Raw genomic sequence first — 19,715 nt, forward strand, 5'->3', positions numbered from 1 at the left:
TGGTCAGATCAAGGAAGAAAACAAGAAATAATTTTCCACAGAAACCATCTTTTTGTGGACATTATTTGGCATAACTGGGGGAGTTTTGTTTTTTTTTTTTTCTTTAAAAGTAACATCACAGCAGCAAACTGCAATCCTAAGACAACAAGCATGATGTGGAATATAAGAAGATTACAGTTATTTACTTTGTGACATATGGGTCATCAGTGAAAGCCAAGCAAGGAGCTGAGGAGAGGTTCCCACTAAAGGCTGCATGAGCTTCCACTGCAAATAAGCTCCTTTAGTCTAAATTTCAGCTGAACCAGTGGTGCCAGTGTCAGCTAGAAGCAGTTTAAGCAGCATTACCTGTAGCAGTTAAGCTTCAGTTTAAAAATTTAATCAGTTAAACTTCAATTGTTAATAATTTTCTTCAAAAGTTTCTGTACTTTGAAACACAAAGCAAATCCTACATAGCTTTAACACAAAAGCACCACAAGTTTTTTCGGCCACTTATAAAGCAGCAGCATTTTCACAAGGCTTTTGCTCCATCCCTAGCATACAGTACAGCCACTAATATTTATGCAGCACACAGTGTTGCAGAAACGTCAGTTTCATATTTACTCCAGAAACCCAATTTGTAGGCAGTACTATTTCCAGGCACTATCCTAACACTTGAAATTCTTGCTTACCTGCTATTCTAGCTGCAATTTAATTAACTGGAGATGAAAAAAATATCTTCATATTCTAAACATGGAATTTTCAAGGAGAAAAGCAGCCTTGCTCACTCTGCTTAGCCAACAGGTATCATTAACCATGCTAACAACAAAATCCAAGGCGGTTTTGTGTTTATGTCTGATGAGCCAGATAAAACAATGTTTTCAAGGATGCTTAATAAAGCAGTTGAAAGATTACCCAGTCTCGTCATTTGCACATGAAAGGTGGAGCAAAGAAGCTACAGTAATTTGTTGCCAGACTTCATTGGAACAAACAGCTGCATTTTTACTTATCTTCAGATATCAAAGAACTTGAGTGGGACAAAGATCACTTGGTTTGACAAGCATTCAAAGACCCCTCCAGCTCAAACAGAGAGATGTTTCTAAAGAAAATCATGAAAGGACTTAATTTAAGCCTAGCAGCAATTCCTATTATATTAGAACCAACTACCACCATCCCCTAATCTTATCAAAAGCTCAGGCAAGATGCTTTTCTTCCTTTTTCAATACAGCAGTGCTGTCCATTTCCAAAGGCTGCAAGCAGATAAGTGCTTCCTCCTATGAAGTTGATGTTTCACAGCAACATAAGTCGGTGTAAAACTGCCATGGTCCTGCCTGGCCCACACTAGTGCCTCAGAAGAGCAACTAGCTTTCTGCCAAAGAACTGCCTGGGAGGGCCCAGCCATTGAGTCACCAGTGCCAAGGCAGAAGTGACCCAGTAGCAGCCCTGGAATGCTGAGGATAGCAGAAGGGCTGCATCTCCTGCTGAACCAACTAGACCCCGCACCAGAACAGTTGCTTCTCCTCTCTCATCTTCTACAAGAGCATATAAGCCTCAAGTCATCATCTCTGCAACCCAAACCTTAATTCTAATGCCTCAGACTCATAGAAAGATATTCTGAAAATCTGCACAGCTCAACCAAGACCAGAAGCAGTTCAGGGCCTCAACACGCACTGCTACCTGCTTTATTATTCAATATACCAGAAGCCTTTAACGAGAGTAGAAAAATCATACCACTCTTTTTCCAAAGGACAACATTGAGATGATAAAGTCAACGCCTGCATTGTAAAATAAACAGGAAGGTCACTAAAGAACCAAAATCTGCTTAAGACTTTAACTCTTAAACTTTTCCTCTGGAAGTCTCAGCAGAGGGTTGAATGTTTTAGATAGCTGAAAATAGGTTTTAGTTGCTGCCTCAAAGCCAGTTCTCATGTTTAACACATGTGGTTAAACAGCCAACCACCATTCCTGAGGATTATCTGCTTAGAGTATGAAAGACAATAAAACAACTCACCATCAGTTTTTCAGTCAGACCTGGGCATGATTCCCATTAGCACATTTTTCATTTTAAAACTGTGATTCCCATGATTTTATGAAACAAGAAAGCTAAATACAGATGTTGGTACTTTAAGCAAAGCAGAACTTTGCCAGGTAAATAAACTGTAGAGCTATGAACTGCATCTGCACATGAAGAAGAGACTTCGCACTGTGTGGCACAGCAGTTCAAACACGTTAGTCACTGCACGCTGCTGAGGAAAAATAGCATCTTCCAAATTGGTTAAAACAAGCCATGTTCAACACCAGATCCAAAAGCCTGCCTGGTAAATGCACATTTCTTGCTGCTGACTTTGGATTAAGTTTTAAGTGAGCACTGGGGGTAGACTGCAGCTCTAGCCACTCTTATAGAAAAGTCAAGGTCTGGTGTTCAATGTACTGGTTTACTGTTACCATAGCAGACTATTAAAATACAAGTACAGCAAAACAAAACAAAGGTACTACAAGACATCGGCCTTCACTAGCTTCAGGCCACCTCAATTAACAGCTGCAGTTTGTTTGTGGCATCAACTATTATGTTATGCTCTGTTCTGGCTAGCTTTATAGAGTGTCTTAGGATTAGTTGCTCTGTTAGAAAGTTCTTTAGCTTAAGGTTTTTGCTGTTTCTTTTGTGTGCCTGTAGGAAGTCTAATACCTGGTGCAACGTACAGAAATGCCGAACCAGCAACTGACAGGTCAGAATTCCAGCTGTCTTCCATCTGTAGGAAATCATTCAAACTTTTAGAAAGTTTTAAAGTTAACTCCATTAATGGAAAGACTGCAAATTTGATCTGTAACATGCTTTAGGCTTGATAAAGGTTCCCAACATGCATTAGTTCGCTGTTATTTTTATGGATGTTGCTTAAGAGCTGTAGCAATACACTTGCTGACTCATACAATGAACAGCTGTACTCACACAACAGCCACAATTCCAGTTCCTGCTGACACTCTACACATCTCCTCAAGACTCCCTGAATATTTAAACAAGTTTGTTGTTTTTTTTTTCTCCAAACCCCAACTCCTTCAGGTATTCTTTCAGAACTGCTCTGCCAAGAGAGATACTTGTATGCCTGTACTACCGACTCAGAAAAACAGTGATGCTTACAGAAGCTCAGCAAAGAAAGCAGAAGTCTAAAACCTCAAAACATCATCAGAACGCACCTCCATCAGTGATGGGGAAAAAAACAAAACAGTCCTAACAAACAATAGTTAACGTGACCTCAGCCTGGGATCAAGAGGGGAACAAGCTGCTCACAAGCTTTCTCACATGCTTTGCTACTTTCACTGCAGCAGTTCTTATGTTACTGCCCATGCAATCCTACAGACTAGTAGGAAGTGAAAGTCTGGTCATCATCAGTCACCCTCACTTCTCCCACAACCCAGCCTGGATTTACAACAGCAAGCCCAACCAGAATTAGAACCAAACATCACACCATTCACTATGCCTGTTGTTCTTCAGCATCACAGACTGGGACCTACCTCCATTGCTTGGGGAAAAAAATGCTGCAGAGTACTTGCAGGGTGATCAGCATCTTCATCCTGCAATACTTCTCAGTTTCTAACCTTACTAGGTTAAGCATGCCACACTGATATATCCAAGCAAATGAGGGAAAATCCTGGAATCTCTTATCTCACAGATCTTCACTAATATCCTCGTATCTCACTCACAGAATTCAGGGAGCTGTTTCAAGGCAGGTTTATAATGAGAGTCACTGCATTTACAATTATTCCATCCTTTTTAAAAGCCTCCAAAACAGCCTAGTTTGCACACATACTGACTCTGAGAGACAGGTATTACAAACAAGATTTGACAGTCATGTCATTCCATTTAATCATGCAAGGAGAAACAAAATGCATTTGCAATATGTAATACTGATCCCTTTCAGTTTTTCAGGTCTTTGTTTCTGTTTGAACTCACAGCTTAAACATTTTTGCTGTATTCAGAAGACTGCACCTCCCCAGAGCTGTAGTTTAAATCAGACATAAAACAAATGAAGTCTTGAAAAAAACAGTGAACAACTGTATCTTCAGATAAGCTCTTCATTCACACAGGTTTCAACTAGAGTACAAGCGTTCAGTTATTGTGAGTAAGTCAAACAGATCTATAAATTCTTCGCATTGTTCTAGAGTCCTTGGTATATCCAATCTTTCCCCCAATAGCAGGCATCTTCCATGGAGTTCTGGATATGTCTGATATCAATCACAGCCAAGTAAATAAATTCTTGGGCTGGAAGCATCAGCTGATATCAACTGCTATTGTGCTAATGAAGTCAAGAGCCACATCAGCTTACAGCAACTGAGGACACAGCCCATTCTGTAGCCTGGGAAAGCAAGACAAAGAAAAACTGGCTTTTCTTTTTATAGTCTGGTTGTCTAATTAGAATTTCTATCTGCACTGCAATTTGGAGGGAAGAGCAACACATGCTTTCAGCAGATGGATCAGTCTGAGCTGAGTTCACCCAGATCTAACCAGCAGATGTCCTCAGGGCTTAAAGACCCCCAAAAGCATCCAGAGTAACTGTTGCAGGCACATTGGGAATCCAGTTCTGAATAAAAAGGCTGGCTAATAAGCACTGACATCCGCTGCCTAGAAGAGGGAACAGTTGCTATGATCCTGAAAATTTTGGGGCTCTTGAGACACGAACAAGAACGAGGACACAGAATAATACAGCTATCTCACACCTAGACATCAGTCTGGCATGTGAGAATCAATCTATGTGACTGGCCTCTGGGGACAAGTTGGGAAAGTACTTTTGAATTAAAGGAGTGCCAGACGAAGCTCAGGTTTAAAAGAAAAAAAAACAAACCAACAAGGCAAACAAAAAAAACCTAGCAAAGTATTGCTTGATTTTTATGCAAAGAGTAAGCCATCTGCTCTGTCACTCTGCTAACAAACAGTTAAACTCATTTAATGTGATTACTTAACCTACTTGACAAGAGAAAGGATAACCCAGCTATAATCTGGAAAAATAGAATGACTCATCAAGTAGTTGATAAACAGTCCACTCTACTACAAAAAGGCCTGAAGCTCAACTATTCACTCGCTCCATGTCTACGTACTTCTGTCCCCCAAACCCCTCCACTCTGTAACACTGCAGGAACAACTTTTGGCAGCCACCTCCTGGAATTTCTCCCACCAATGGACAGCAATCCATGACCCAGCAGACTTAAGAGTCTGTGCTCTGCAGTCTCCTTCAAAGTCACAGAAGAGGACTGGCTTCATATTTTACTGGCATCCTTGTCAACTTAATTTCCCACCTCCGCAGCCAGAGTTTAGGGTGTGAGCTGAAGCACTGCAGACACACCACATTCCCCTGGATGGCACAATGGTTTCCTGCTCTCTGGGAAAGGTGCCTAGCACATTGCTCTCCTGCACAGCTCTCCAGCAGAAGGGCCAGCACTGCTTCAGGGAAAGCAGGGGGCGGGAGGTGTGGAGGAAAAAGGAGGAAAAGAAACAAGATTCCAGGAACCCATGCTAATTTTGAAGGGAACAATTTCTCAAGGTTGTTTCCCATACAAGGAAACGTGGATGCTTCCAAACCACCTTGGACAAGTATGTGTCTCAAGTGTTAACCACAGGAGTCCCATATTAAAAGGTGCCATTAATCAAAGGGACTGACCAGAATTCATTTTGGCTTTAGAGGGAGCACAGCAGAATGCGCGTTGGAAAAGCTTTCAGGCATTGCCACATGTAGAGAAGCACTGATTTGTCTTTCCTCTTATATAAGCTTCCTTTTTGAGTCAGCGTAATTCTTTCCACTAAAATTTAAAATTTAAAAAAAAAAAAAAAATTAAATTAAAAATTAAAATTTAAAATTAAAAAGAAAAAGAAAAAAAAAAAGAGGGAAAAATGCTGTATTTTTCCACTACGGTTAAAAGTTAAAAACCTTTACCCATAGCACACTACCTCTTACTGAATAATGGGAGAGCACTTTTTCCACACCTAACCAATTTTTCTTTCCTTTGCTTCCTTGTGTGACCAGCAGTTCTGTTTCGACTCCTCTCTCAGCACAGCTAGGGATACTCAACTTCCAGTGGTCTGCACAGAGCAAGAACAGCCACATTTTGAATGGGATTGATCCAGAGGCACATGAATGAACTTGAACTGAAGCAGGCATGACAAAATCATGCAAGCAACTTCTTATGACTTAACCCACCATGAACATTCAAGCCCTAACAGGCATTGCAGGAAGGAGATATAAGAGGGTTTATCATCTGACTTGGCATTTCCTGTATGAGAAAGGAGAGACAGCAACTCAAGTCCTCTCTAACAGACATTCCCACTCATACAACAGACACACAAACAAACAAAACTTGTCTAGGTTTAGATCTAAAAGGAGGCAGATAACACACTCTGAATGGGGAGGGCCACAAAGATCTCTGTATCTGATGACACCAAATTAAACTGCACACTAAATTAGCTCCTATCAGTGAGCAGGCTGGAGCCCCTTGCCAAATCCTAATCAGCACAAAACCCAAGCAGCAGAGTCCAGCTCCAGAAAGAGTGTTCCAAGTCACAGACGAGGTCCCATTTCTGACTCTGCTACCGATGCGAGTTTAATTCCTAATCCTGTTTCAGACGCTACGTGTCTGAAAACACTGTGGAAGCAGTGTTAACATGGCATCAGGTTCCTGTGGGATTTAATGAGTTCTGTGGGAAGACACCTTGTCTGAAGCAACTGTCAAACACAGTCTCTGGGGGGAAGGTAGAGAATAGTTTCAGTTATCTGCAATAAAAGCTTTACAAGAATAACACACAGCAGCTTAAACCTGAACTCACTGTGACATTCAGGCAATTCTGCCCAATACTCGATTTAAAAATCAGGAAGAAAAAAAAATTAAGTCATTTACATAAGGACAGAGGGGAGATCATCTGTTTGCAGATCAGAGTCAAACAAGACTTCGTTTGCAGCGTAACTTTTTTCTTCCCCTCTTACATACCTATATATCTTTCAGTTTATACACTACACAGACGTGAATATTTGAGTAGGATGTTACTATCACGATGGATCATAGAATGGTCTGGGAGGAAAAGGACCATAACGATCATCTATTTTCAAACCCCTGCCACGTGCAGGGTCGGTAACCACTAGACCAGGGATTTCTAAATGCGTTGCAGTAATACAGTACTATAATCCCCCTCCCACAATCAGGCAGAGCAGCACTATTGGCTGCAGTGATAACAGAGCACAGGCAGCACGAGGCACATTCACCTGGGAAAAGAAGGGTCTTGGGGTGATACCCAGATACCATACTTCTACTTCCACTGACACCACACCACTTCTGCACATCATAACAAACTGCCTGAAGGAGCAGCCTGCAACCCTGAGAGAAGATCCTAAGCTCCTCTTACATCACCCCAGCCTTTAAATGAGGGCCACCTTGTACCAGCATTTTTCAGTACACTGAAATGAGAATCACATCTTACCTTGTCTTTGTATAAAAACCCTGAGGAGCGGATGAGCACTTGAAACAGCCTTGAAAAAGTTGTCATCGTTATTAATAGGGAGAAGGTCTCCATGCACATCAGCATATCCAATCATCACTTCCAGGTTGGCTATGTGATGAATATGAAGAATTAGTTTATAGAAGTCTTCAAACTTTCCTGGCTTGTAGCGGTCTAGGGAGAACCTTCTGAACTCTGCCCCAAACTGCAAGAGAAAACAAAGAGTATCTGCTTTCAGACATCACCAAAGCACAATGTCTTAGCTTGGCACTTAAACACAGTGCCCATGATCTTTCCTTTCTATACATATCAGTGCTTTCTGGTCTACAAACACCCTATTAAGCCCCCCTGTTAGCATATAACCACAGCTACCAAGACACCACCCTGCCTGACAATAGGTATGCTTTCACATGCCACCTTAATATCTGAAGATACACACTAAGTTCTCATCCCAGAGGATTACGTTGGTAGGATTCAACTCTGAAGCGCCATCATTATCATCACGATCTCAGACATTCACAGAACAAGTTTCTCTGAAGCAGAAGTGCTCACTCTACTGCTTTCAAAAGAAGTTCCTCAGCTTTCAAACAACCTTAATAAAAATTCTTTGCATGCTTTCCATCAATACCACTGGGATCCCAACCACGATGCTTCTTAGCGCGGTATGCAAGCACACAGCCTGCTATTAGGAAGTTACACTCGCTCTACATGCCCCCAAAATTTCCTGGCATCCATACAGAATGAGCAAAGTCCTTCAAGTGTGTTTCTACAGGTTTAATTTTTCCGTCACTCCATCAGTTTCTAGTTTTGAAGCTTTACAAGTAAGTTAAAAAAAAAATTAAAAATCCAGGAGAGATGGTTTGGCACAGAACAATTTAATGTGTTTTAAAACATGAAGTTATTTTAAATAAGTAAAAAAGTGATTGTATTAAAGACTTTAATTAGTCTTACTTCTGATATCAGAAAGTGAGTATGCTACTAAGAACAGGAGGAAACTATCAGATTCTCCAGTCTTAGAAATGAATGGCGTGAAAAATCAGGCATCCAGCTAAACCAACAAGACAACTGTCTGGTATGTTTCTTTCCCTAACTTAGATCATTTAGTGCTAGTGTTTATCAACTGAACCTCTTCATCATACTCATTTCTGATAACATTTAAATATAAATCCAGGAATAAGGCAGTGACTGGCATCTCACAGAAGTTCTCATTTGCAAAGTCAGTCAATGCCAGGCAAGAGACCACAGACAAAAGAAAACAAAAAGCATCCAAACAAAAAGATCAAAGAAAATTGAGAACTTTTTGTAAGTTCTTTCTCAAAGCAGAGGCTCTCAGTTGTTAAATCAACTTACACATGCAAGCCACTCTTTTGCTGAGGATAACAAAAGTATGAATCATCACCAGAACCATATTTATTCGAGGGGGGAAAAAAAAAGCCCTGCTAGCTTTTGGGTGCAAGCATGTTCTCAAATTACTTCCGCAGTTATGAAAATCCCACTCTTCAGCATCAAAGCCTGGTTGTGATCATATGAAAGCTCGTTTAGTCAAATTAAGCTGCTTGTTTGTAATATTAACTGCTAGTTCCAGTTTGGATTTCAATTCAGAGTGCCCATCATAATGCACAAAAGCCAAACAAACCACAGCTGGTTCCAATGGAAGAAAAAAAGTCTCTTTGTCCTCAACCCCCACTCCTCTGTGAAGAAACATCCAAGTGACATCTTACTCTTTCAGTTTAAAATATGTCAATAGGAAAGTTGACATCTTCATTTGAACAGTATCTAAAAGTTTTTCTTTAGGTATGAAAGAAGTCACATTCACCTGACAAGTTGAGCACTTACAGAGCAAGCTCAAGAGGCAGCAACAAAATCTCCTGTAAGTCTTGTTTACAGCTACACTCCTCAGCACACCTGAACACAGCATCCCTTTAGCCAAAGCAACATTCCCTGGGTACAAGTCCCAGCAAACACTCAGTTATCAAGCAGGGCACTTAGCCCCACAAACAGGCATGGCACTCACTCACCCCAGCCTACAAAACACCTGGATGTCTGCCTTTGTGAGCCTGTGGGTCCTGATGCGCCCAGCGCTAGGAACACCACCTTCAGAGGAAAAGTGACATGGGAAAGGAGAGAAGAAGCAAGGACAGCTATTACAACCCCAGGCTGAGCTTAGGCTGCTACAGGAGTGGCAGGCATCAGTGAGGAGACCAGGCTTCCTAGCCTAGGTCCTGCAGGAAGCATGTTCTGAGGCACATCAGGTATCCGTGGAAGGCAACACGGAGTATTGGCACACCATAGAGATCCTACTGCAGACCTGGGGTACTGAGGGCTGATACTAACACTGCGTAGCCAAATCAACTTGTTCAGCCTTGGAAGAGCCAAGAGTCAAACTCTTTTGTGTAGGAGAATGACAGCAATAAACTAGCATATGAGATTTCACATGTCTCTGCATGAAGCAGCCCTTCAAGGCAAGGGAGCTGGAAGGCGACTCCACAGAGGGGAAGGAAGTCCGTTCAAAAGGGATTTAAACGGAAATGCAGATGACGTTTTGTTGTTTAAAGGCTAGCATTGCTGTAGTTGTAGCTTAGCTGATTAATATACCCTGGGCACATGCACAGGCAGCAACCATTGTCAGCGGGTCCTTTCAGAGGAGGGTAACAAATGCTTCAGCAGTGACCGCTCATTCATCATCCCTAATGAGGCTGATAGAGAGTATCACAGTAATAATAGGTTTTGCAGTACCACACAGCTAGGAGACCGGGTGCTCTGCATTGTATTCAGCCAGGATTTCAAGATAGCACCCACCACGTATCTTCCAGAAACTTCAAATTCTGAAGGCTTTTCAAAGACTGTCACGATGGCTATCTGCTTTTCTAAGCTACAAAGTTCATCTTTAGTCTGTCACTCCATGAAAGAGACACAATCACTGGTGTTTGCTAGCACAGTCTCTGCCAGAACAATACTGTGTTACACTGTTTGACAAACTAACAGTTTTAACAAGCAGATTACTTTTCTATAATGAAGTAAATGATTCTGACCTTTTTATCTAATGCAAATACTGCATGTACTATTGCAAAAGTCAGAGGGCAGGAAAGCCCAAGGGAACTTAAATGAATTTAGTCTAACAGAGCTAATTATGTTGTGGAGGGGGGAAGGGAGAAGAAAAAACTAAAAAGAATTGTCAACTTGGCTTTACAAAGAATACGCTCTGTCCTAAGTTCCTCCGAAGTATCTGCCAGCCACTGTACTTGCTGTCTGCAACTAGATGACCAAAAGCATCCAAAACAAATGCCATGCAGTATGCAGGAGCCCTGAGCAAAACCAGGGGCCAAGAAAAACAATTACAAGAAAAGGAAAAAAGTGTTCTGATGAATTACAGAAAAGAAGAAAGTCACAGCCAGCTGACCAAAACTTAGATGGGCTCCTAACAGCAATCAAGCTCTTTTTAAAAAACTTTTCTAAAAAGAGGGTGGGGTGCAGCAGTGAGGGTAGAAAGGAACAGGATTTTGAGGTCTACTTCCACACAGTGCTGCTATTTTGTGAAACAAAACAGAGGAGTTTTCTGCAAGACAAAGTGACCTTTTCATTTTTCAGAAAAGGTGATTTCAAAAAATTTATGGGGTTATAAGAAAAAGTGCTATGTTTATGAGATGCTATCCCTCTGGCTTATTGCTAGCTTTGAGTTTAAGCTATTGTAATAAGAGAACATCAGAGAACGACATTTAGCAATAAACATGAATTACATTAACCACTTACTTCTCCCACAAAGTATCAGGGACAGAAAGAAAAACAAACACTCCCATCCATGCACAGACTGTAATTTCTGCTTACCCATGAGATTTTCAGAATGAAGACTGCCTGACCAGGGCAACTTTATCAGTAAGAAGGAGGGAAGACAAAAAGTAAATGGTTTTGTACCAGGTGGTTTCAACTGGGCCCTGAGCTCAGCTGTCATCCCGTTTCTCCCACAGCCATGTCTTCCCCAAATCACTCAGCACTCTTTTGCACTGCTCTCCATCTCACTCCGGTCATCTCTGTGCAAGATGTCACCAACCAAGCAGATGCTCTCTGCAACAAGTTCTTGTCTTGCCTTCTGCCACCTGCCCTAAAGCAGCTCTGCTCCATCCCAACCATCAAGCTGGTGGGAAATTGGGCATTTTGCATTCTGTTGAGCCCCCTGCTCACCATTTACCATATCTTCGCAGAGGTGATCAGGAGAACAAAATTGCCCCTCTGTGTTTGATCCTCACATGAACTACATTACAGATATTTTTTACTACTTTAACCTCAAAGTTTTTTCCTGGTTGGCATTATGCTGTTACTCTTCTCTCCCTTATAGCCTCCCCTGTCACTCCCCAATAAATAACAGCCATGCTCTACTATCTTCAGTTCTTATCCTCCCCCATCCCCAATGGTTCCCCTTCACTTCCATAGTACTTCAACACAACAATTTCTACTTCTTTGACTTTCATTTACAAAGGCAGCATTCACCTCTCCAACCTTCTCCAGTCCCTGATGATCTTTCTCCCTCCACAGCTTGGCAGACAAGTTTACCTCCTGCCTGACCATATCTCTCAGACCAACACCTCTCCATGAGATGTGCCACCCTTGCCATCTCATACAGATCTCCTCTTCAGAGAATCTCAACCATCAGCACAAGGGTAAATTGAGCCACACTATGTGCACCCTTTTCCCTTCCTCACCTAAATTCTTCATCACTGAACACAAGAACTTCACACAGCCTCCCCTAGCACCTGCAACTTCTGTACCACCCTTCATGGAGGAACCACAGATCTATGTTAGCTTCAGACCTTTTCTGCCCAGTGTCTGAAACCCACAAACACTCACATACCGTTACACTCCTGCTTGACTGGTCTGTGCTTTTCAGTGGCCTTCCTAAGCACCATTTTGCCACATCACCATCTAACAAAAGATATTTTTTCCCAGCCTGTTCCTTTGAAGACACCCTCTTTGTCACCCCCACACCTCCCACCCCCCATTCCTCTACCCCCCATCCCCGCTCCAGTAACTTTCTCAATTAGGGTCACCAGCCTAACTGCCCTCTCTGCTTCAGCTCACGATAAATATCTTCAAATCCACGCTGCTGTCCTACTTCATGCAGCTGTTGTTCACAACAAAGCCTTTAAAAAGAAAGAAATATTTGCCTTACATAGCTGTTCTCCCCATCCAGAAAGGAATCTCTTCCAGTTTCCTAATTTCAAGGATGAACCAAAGCCTGCTTGCAAAGGATGTGGAGCAAACTGATCCTGTATTTTCAAGAGCACTGCTCAACATGCACCCCATGCACCATCAAGCCTTAGCACAATTACAGCATGGGAAGCAGGCATCCATGGCATGCCACCATCAGCACAAGGCAAAAAGAAGCAGCTGGCCTCTTGCCACCCGCAGGACAAAACAGCACTGAGTCAGGAGACCTGGTATTACACACTGCCAGCAGCACACAAGCCTGCAGGCAGACAGGCAGCCCTGCACTAGTACAGGTCTCCAGCCAGAGCGAACCACTTTCCCACCATTTTCTAAGTGATGTAACCAGTAAGGGCTCTGGCTGGTAGCAAACTCATTTAAGACCCTTTTAGTTTCTGCCAGAGCTCTCCACAGCCACCAGCAGCTGCAGAGAAGCAATGTGATACACAGGCACACCTTACCAGACCTGACAGGGAAGCAGGAGGATGGCCCCAGGCTGGGTGGCCCTGGGGCTGGTACAATGCACCCTGCCCCAGACATCCCTGCCTCAATTAACTGCAGGAATTTCCAATGGGAGCGGCACTAACTGTGCTGGGAGACCTTGCCTTCACTTCCAGGGAGGGAATGTCTCAGGAGGTACATTTCATCCTTAACTTCTGGCTGCATTGTAAATGTAATTAGGGGCAAGCAATCAATCTTTGGGAGAGTGTTTCTTGGTTAGTAAAAGCGCACACAAAGGCATGATAAGGCACTACTGAGGAAAGCACTATTAATTGCAGCCCTGAAGAACTCCTCAGAGGTGGCTGGTCCTGCAGGCTGCCAGATGGAGCCTCCACAGGTATTTTAGCCTGCAACAGAAGACATTCCTTTCTGACTCCAGCTGTAAACAGCTTTTCAACTTTAAAGAGCATCCCAGCAAATTAAAGGTCCGTTGTTCTGTGGCCTTCAGGACAGTTTCAGTGTGGCGAGACGGAAATCTAGAAGACGACTCCATAAGACAGGCTTGTTGGATGGAATTTCAAGCAGATCAGGAATTCCTAAGTCACTAGCATAAAAGTGACCACAAAAGCAAGGGTGAGAACCTGGAGGTGGATCAAGCACAGGACAGTATGGGAAATGCCAAAACACAAGGTAGCAGAACCACTGCAGAATGGTTCTCTTTGCAGCTGGGAAGTTTGGCTTCTTACCTGTGAAAGGCACTGAGCAAGCACAGGGCTCAGCTGATGGATGGTAACTTGTAAAGCTGCAGTCACTTTCTCTCAAATGACCTAACATTCAAAGACAGACCTCAGTTTATCAAGCACGACCGCTTCAGAGAATTATCCTGCTAGGGAAAACAAGGAGTTGTAATAATAGAGTAATCAGCAGTTTAGCAAATGCTGCTTAGTACAATGCAATAACCACTGTACGTACAGTCAAAAGCCCTGCAAGCTGGGAGGGAAGGGAACAAGGGAAAGACCTCTTCAAAGTCTGATGTTCAAAGGATAAGTATCTACTGTTGATACATTTTACGAAAATCCAGACCGACTTGAGCTGATGTTGCTGTGGCATAACGTCTTCATTTTGAAAAGGGAAGCTCTGTGGTTTTCTGAGACCATGCCACATTTGTTTTGCATGTAATCAAATATTTTGAAGCTCCAAACCAGCAGTTCAAACATCTGGTCATTGAGTTTTTCACTGCGCTTATTTTCATTGTGTTCTAGGTATGATAAATAGGATCCTAACTTGGAAGAAACTAAAGTACTACTTAAAAACACAAAGCAGGCTTGAAGACTTTTTAAACCTACAGGATTTTCAGCTTTCTCATCATTTCTGAAGCATGCAACACATGGAAAACATCCCTTGAACTCCAAAAGGCCTGTACAACTCTCAGAGTTAGAGTGAGATCAGTAAAAGTGCACAAGGCTGGGAAATATGATCTGTAGGCCTCTCTCACTAAGCTAACTTGAGAGAGAAGCAGCAGAACTTTACAATCTCTTCGCACCGAAATGGCGTAAGTTTGTTCTTATCTCTATTGACACAGATTGCTAAGGTATCTGAACCGTACCAGCAACTTTTGGAGGAAAAAGAAAGGATGCTGAAGGTTAAACCAGGTATTTTTATGTAATGGGTACATGTACATTTCCAACAAAAGGAGATGACACGTAGGCAGGATAAGGCACTCCAGAGGTGTTAGGCTGTTACACCCAAACAGCAGCTGGGAGGAGAGCTGCTGAAGCACTATCGAGCTCATACGCATGCTCAAGACTTGAAGCCACTATTTTCCCTGTTAGTTACCAGGTAAAAACCCAGAGCACAGCTGACCACAAGCATGCCCTATCCTCAAGGCCCACATCAATCTCACACTCATACTGTGGATACAACAGAATATAGCTGAAAGTTTATTAAAAATCCAGTGGTGGCATTCAGACAGACATCAACATTCAGTGGAACAAAGCAGAAATTAGGTGAGAGAAGAGAGCAAAGGAAATGCAGTTATGGTTAACTGGTATATTTATCTTAATGGGCTTGTTTACAGTAGAAGGATGTTAGTCACATTGTTAATTTGTATATCAGTTTGTAGTACAAGAAAACATGACACTATTAACATGGCAGCAGTGTCAAGGTCTACCACCAAGCATCCAAAACAGCACCCGAGTCAGGCAGCTGTACTTTCATAGTCCTCAACTACTGCTCCAAGTTTTCACTCTTCAACAGGCAGCTAAACAAGGTGGCTTTTGTAAAGGATTGTTTTTTTTCAGGCAACTATTTTGAAAACCCGAGAAAGAATTCTTATAGATATATACAGCTTACAGAAAATAATGCAGTTTTTCACTCAATTGGAGGAGAGTGAAAGAACGTGGACTACACAGAACTATAATTATAGAGGAAGTCTCAGTATTAATGCAGGAATTCCTATAAGTTCTGGTTCTTCTGTAGGCATACATTCACAAAGAGAGGGGCCTTCAACTTCTCAGTAAAGCTAGAGAGAGAAACGAAGAATAGGTTTGTGATCCAGTGCCAACAGGAAGGATTCTTAATAAAACAAGAATCTCCACACGTTGTTTGCTCTGGAAATCTTGGTGAACGGGAGAGAAAGAGTCATCTGGAAACCTTTTTTTAGAGATTAGAGGTAATTTCTTCAAAGGGAGCAGCCACGCCACTTGTCACCAGACTGGGCGAGTACGAGACACAGGAGAATACACAGCTCTTTCAGGCCTGCAAGATAAAGTGGCTTCAGATCCTGTCTAAAAGGGCTGAAACACTTATTTTGAGCAGCAGGGACTACACCTAGATAACAACTGAGCTTCTAATTTACTCTGTTGAGAAACAGTGAAGTAGAGAAAAGGGAGAAGATATAATTACAATTCAATTATTATTTTCCTTTGACATGTGCCAATTTCTAAGCAGGTTTCTCCTTCTCCTTCCTCTCCCATCCAGCAATAAGCTCATAAGTGCTTTGATTATAAGGCCGGCTTCAGGGGCGGAGATGGGGGCAGGACAGGGCCTGAAGGAAGACGGCTCCCTAAAACACAAGACTCTGCAATTGCAATTACCGTAACTGCCGTGTTTGCGAGCAGATGCATGCAGAGGGCTCATATTCCCTCCTCCCCTTCGGAACCTACTGCAAGTCAGTGACCAGGAGACTTCTAAAACATCTTCCATTTGCCCAAAGAAAAAAGCTGGCCTGATGCACACCAGGACACGTTACGCTGTGCCACAAAGCTAGGCTTAGAGACCAGCAGGCAGGGAATACATCACTCCCAAATCTCCTGCTGCAAAAACTACAAGGCATCAGAATAACCATAGACACAGCCATGTCCCCAGCTATGGCCACAGGCCTGGCTCGGTCCAGGTTCAGAGCAGCTACAATCCCCTCATCACAGAGTTACTGTGTGTAAGAAAGGCATTTATGAATCAGTGAACTTAGCCACCATGATACTCCTTCCCTTTTTTAAAGGCTTTTTTTTTTTTTTTTTTTAAATAATCCTCTGACACACATCAAAAATCTTAAAATTTACAGGTATTTGGGGACTGCTAAACAACTGTTTCATCCAGCACAGTACCAAGGATGTGATAAACTCTCCCATTCCAATAACTACAGGCGCAAACTGATTTCCAAGGTCTTTCTTTTGGAGAACAGAAATAACATTCGGGTATAGCCAGTCCTCAACTAATCCAGAAAGCGTTCTGTTCGTTTTCACAGGAGCCATTTCCACGCAGCGGCCTAACACAACACACCAGCTGGGCGTAGGCAGGAAATCACCTGGCTATCACGCCATAGGCTAAATAAATAAATAAATAAAATTTAGAAGTCAAGTTTGCAGCCTATATGACTCCCCACAGCTCCTCCAGATCTGACTCAACCCACAAGGAGAGGAATGCCTCGCACCACGTGCCAAGGCAACGCTCCCACTGAGCCCCTCCACCAGAGCCCAGCCCTTTGAAGCCACCCAAGCCCCAAAGCTGGTGGCTGCAACACGGTGCCCAGGAGCAACCAGCCAGGCCCCATCGCTGCTGCCCGACAGGCACCAACCAACAGCACGCAGACTCAACTTTCTGGTTTTCTGGCAGGCTGGGGCAGGCCTCGTGCTTGCAAAACAGAGGCAACTGACTGCTTGGGAGCTACCAACAGCAGCTTCATCCAGTCCCACACAGCCCCTCATGTGGCACTACCGACCAGAGCTTTTTGCTGACTCCATCCCCACCACAGGACAGTGGCATAAGAAGGACCTCGTGGGCTTTACGCACAGCAGGACACCACTCAATGAGTACCAAGTAGCTCCCTCTCACCATCCACAACAGTATGCTCACAGCCCCCTACCACCCTGCACCTACACAGGGCTCGCTTACGAGACAGCTGCAGCTGTAAACAGGGCTCTGAGTCTTTGTTATAGGACTCTCTTAAAGCTGTTATTAAGGGAACGAGCTCACGCTACGGATACGTTAAGCTAAAGGAAGAGAGTGCAATTCTCACCTATGGCCAGTGCTCTAGATTAGAGTTTACGCGTTTAGGGCACCACTCGGCACTCACTGAACGGGACCACAACTCGCCATAAGTGCAGGGGCCATGTCCCACCTGGGGAGCAGAACAAACTGCCCGGCTGCGGGAGCACGACGGACACCCGTAACCCCGCAACATTTCGGTGGCAGTGAGGACCGAGGCAGCCGAGCGCCCCTCGGGCAGCAGCCATCCCGCCGCCGGGCAGGTGACGAGGGCTGGGCAGCCTTCCTGCGCTTCCACGCGCGCTTCCCCACGCGGAGGCGTACCGGCTGAAGCCCCGGCACCCGCAGCACCTGTGAGCGGCCGGGGACACCGAGACGCGGCCGGTCGGCGGCGAGGCAAAACGGAACGGTACCGGGCCGGCGGCGCTCCCCGCACTGCCCCGTCGAGCGAGCGCCGGCGGCGAAACAAAAGATCGAGCGGCGGCGACGGGCACGGGGCCCCTCGCGCCCGCCCGCACCGCCGGGAGCGGAGACCTCGTCTGCCCGCCCTCGGCGCCCCGGGCCGTACGGCCGGCGGCGAGGCCGCGCTCACCTTACTCTTCACTTCCACTGCGCTGCATTCCAGATACCGCAGAGTCTGAGATTTGTTGAAGCTCCGGTTCATCTTCTCGGCGCCGCTGCCGCCCCCCCCCCGCTCTCCTCCTCCTCCTCCACCTCCTTCTCCTCCTCCTCCACCTCCCCCCGCCGCCCCGCGCGCGGCCGGCGGCACGCGGCGCCCAGCTCCGCTCAGCTCCCAGCCGCTCCGGCCACTTTGTCCCGGCGCGCCAATGAGAGCGGCCGCTCCACCGCGCTCGCGCTCCAGCAGCCGACAGCCGCGCGCCCCCGCTCCGCCGCGGGGGGACGGCGGCCCACGCCCCCGAGCCGCGTAGCCACGCCCGTACGGCTTAACCACGCCCGCTCGGCCGTCTGCCTCCGCCCCGAAGCCTGCGGGTATTCGCAGCCCCGTGGCTCCTGCCCCGAGAGTGGCGTACGCCGACGCGCCCCGTCTGGTTGATAATGTTGGTACCTACTGCAGTGATAGGATTTTTAATTTTGTGCTTTTGAGAGTGCAGAATATTCATTCTCTCTCTCTCTTTTTTTTAATCCCTTTCTCCCTTGTTATTGCTTTGACTGTTGGTTTTCCATTCTTGACTAAAGGAAAAAAACTAATAAGAATGTCTCCCAGTGTCCTTCATTTCAGCAGAAAAACAGAACTCACTCTCCACCGTCTGTTCAGAAGAAGCTTCTACTTCCACATGGGATAGAAATTGTGTTTACACTGTGATTCATAGAATCATAGAATCATTTCAGTCAGAAGGGACCCCTAAATGCCACCTAGTCCAGCTCTCCTGCATTGAGCAGGGACACCTGCAGGCTACATCAGGTTGCTCAGAGCCCAGTCCAGCCTGACCTTGAGTGCCTCCAAGGGTGCAGCATCCACCACCACTCATAGAATCCTAGAATCATAGAATTGCTCAGGCTGGAAAAAACCTTCAAGATCGTTAAGTCCAACCGCACTCCAGGCAACCTGTACCACCCTTACTGTAAAGTTGGATATTCTTCCATACATCCGATCTATATCTCCTCTCTCTTAGTTTGGAACTGTTTCCCCTGTCCTATCACAATAGACCCTGCTGAAGAATCTGTCCCCTTCTTTCTCACTGCCCTCCCTTAGATACTAAAAGGCTGCTCTCAGGTCTTGCCTTATTCATTGCCGCAGACCATTGAAATTAACACAACCTTCAAGTTCCTGTACCTCAAATAGCACAGCAGAGTTTCCCTGGCCATTGTATGATTTATGGCTTGATAGTAGGAGTAATAGATTGACTTTAAAAAAAAAAAAAAAAAAGGAAGAAAAGAAGAAGAGAAATAGTGAAAGCAGAGGTTCTGGGAAAGGAGATAGAGGTTCACTAATAGTGGTATGGGTTCAGGCCATCCTGTTCAAGAAGCACTGTGTAAATTTTCAGAAAGCTCTTTAGGTCTCTAGGTGGAAGTTGCTGTACAGAGAGCAGTTACTTATGAAGTTAGGATGATGACTGTAAATACTTTAAAAATACAGTTGAAATAATCCCCGTGTGCAGGGGCATCTGCCTGCCTC

The 19,715-nt window shown here is 44.5% G+C and overlaps 1 protein-coding gene across 1 annotated transcript in view; it reads right to left on the minus strand.

Moving 5' to 3' along the window:
- Nucleotides 1-18,293, minus strand: part of PARD6G (par-6 family cell polarity regulator gamma) — a 57,479-nt gene extending 39,186 nt beyond the window's left edge. Inside the window, exons 1-2 of the mRNA XM_052704359.1 lie at nt 18,171-18,293; nt 7,436-7,658 (exon numbers count right to left, since the gene is read on the minus strand). Of these exons, the coding sequence (XP_052560319.1) occupies nt 7,436-7,658; nt 18,171-18,242 (295 nt within the window). The 5' untranslated portion in view covers nt 18,243-18,293. The remainder of the gene's footprint in view (nt 1-7,435; nt 7,659-18,170) is intronic.
- Between the last annotated feature and the right edge of the window lie 1,422 nt (nt 18,294-19,715).

Source organism: Tympanuchus pallidicinctus, unplaced genomic scaffold (assembly GCF_026119805.1).
Source record: "Tympanuchus pallidicinctus isolate F22 unplaced genomic scaffold, pur_lepc_1.0 scaffold5, whole genome shotgun sequence".
NCBI lineage: Eukaryota > Metazoa > Chordata > Aves > Galliformes > Phasianidae > Tympanuchus > Tympanuchus pallidicinctus.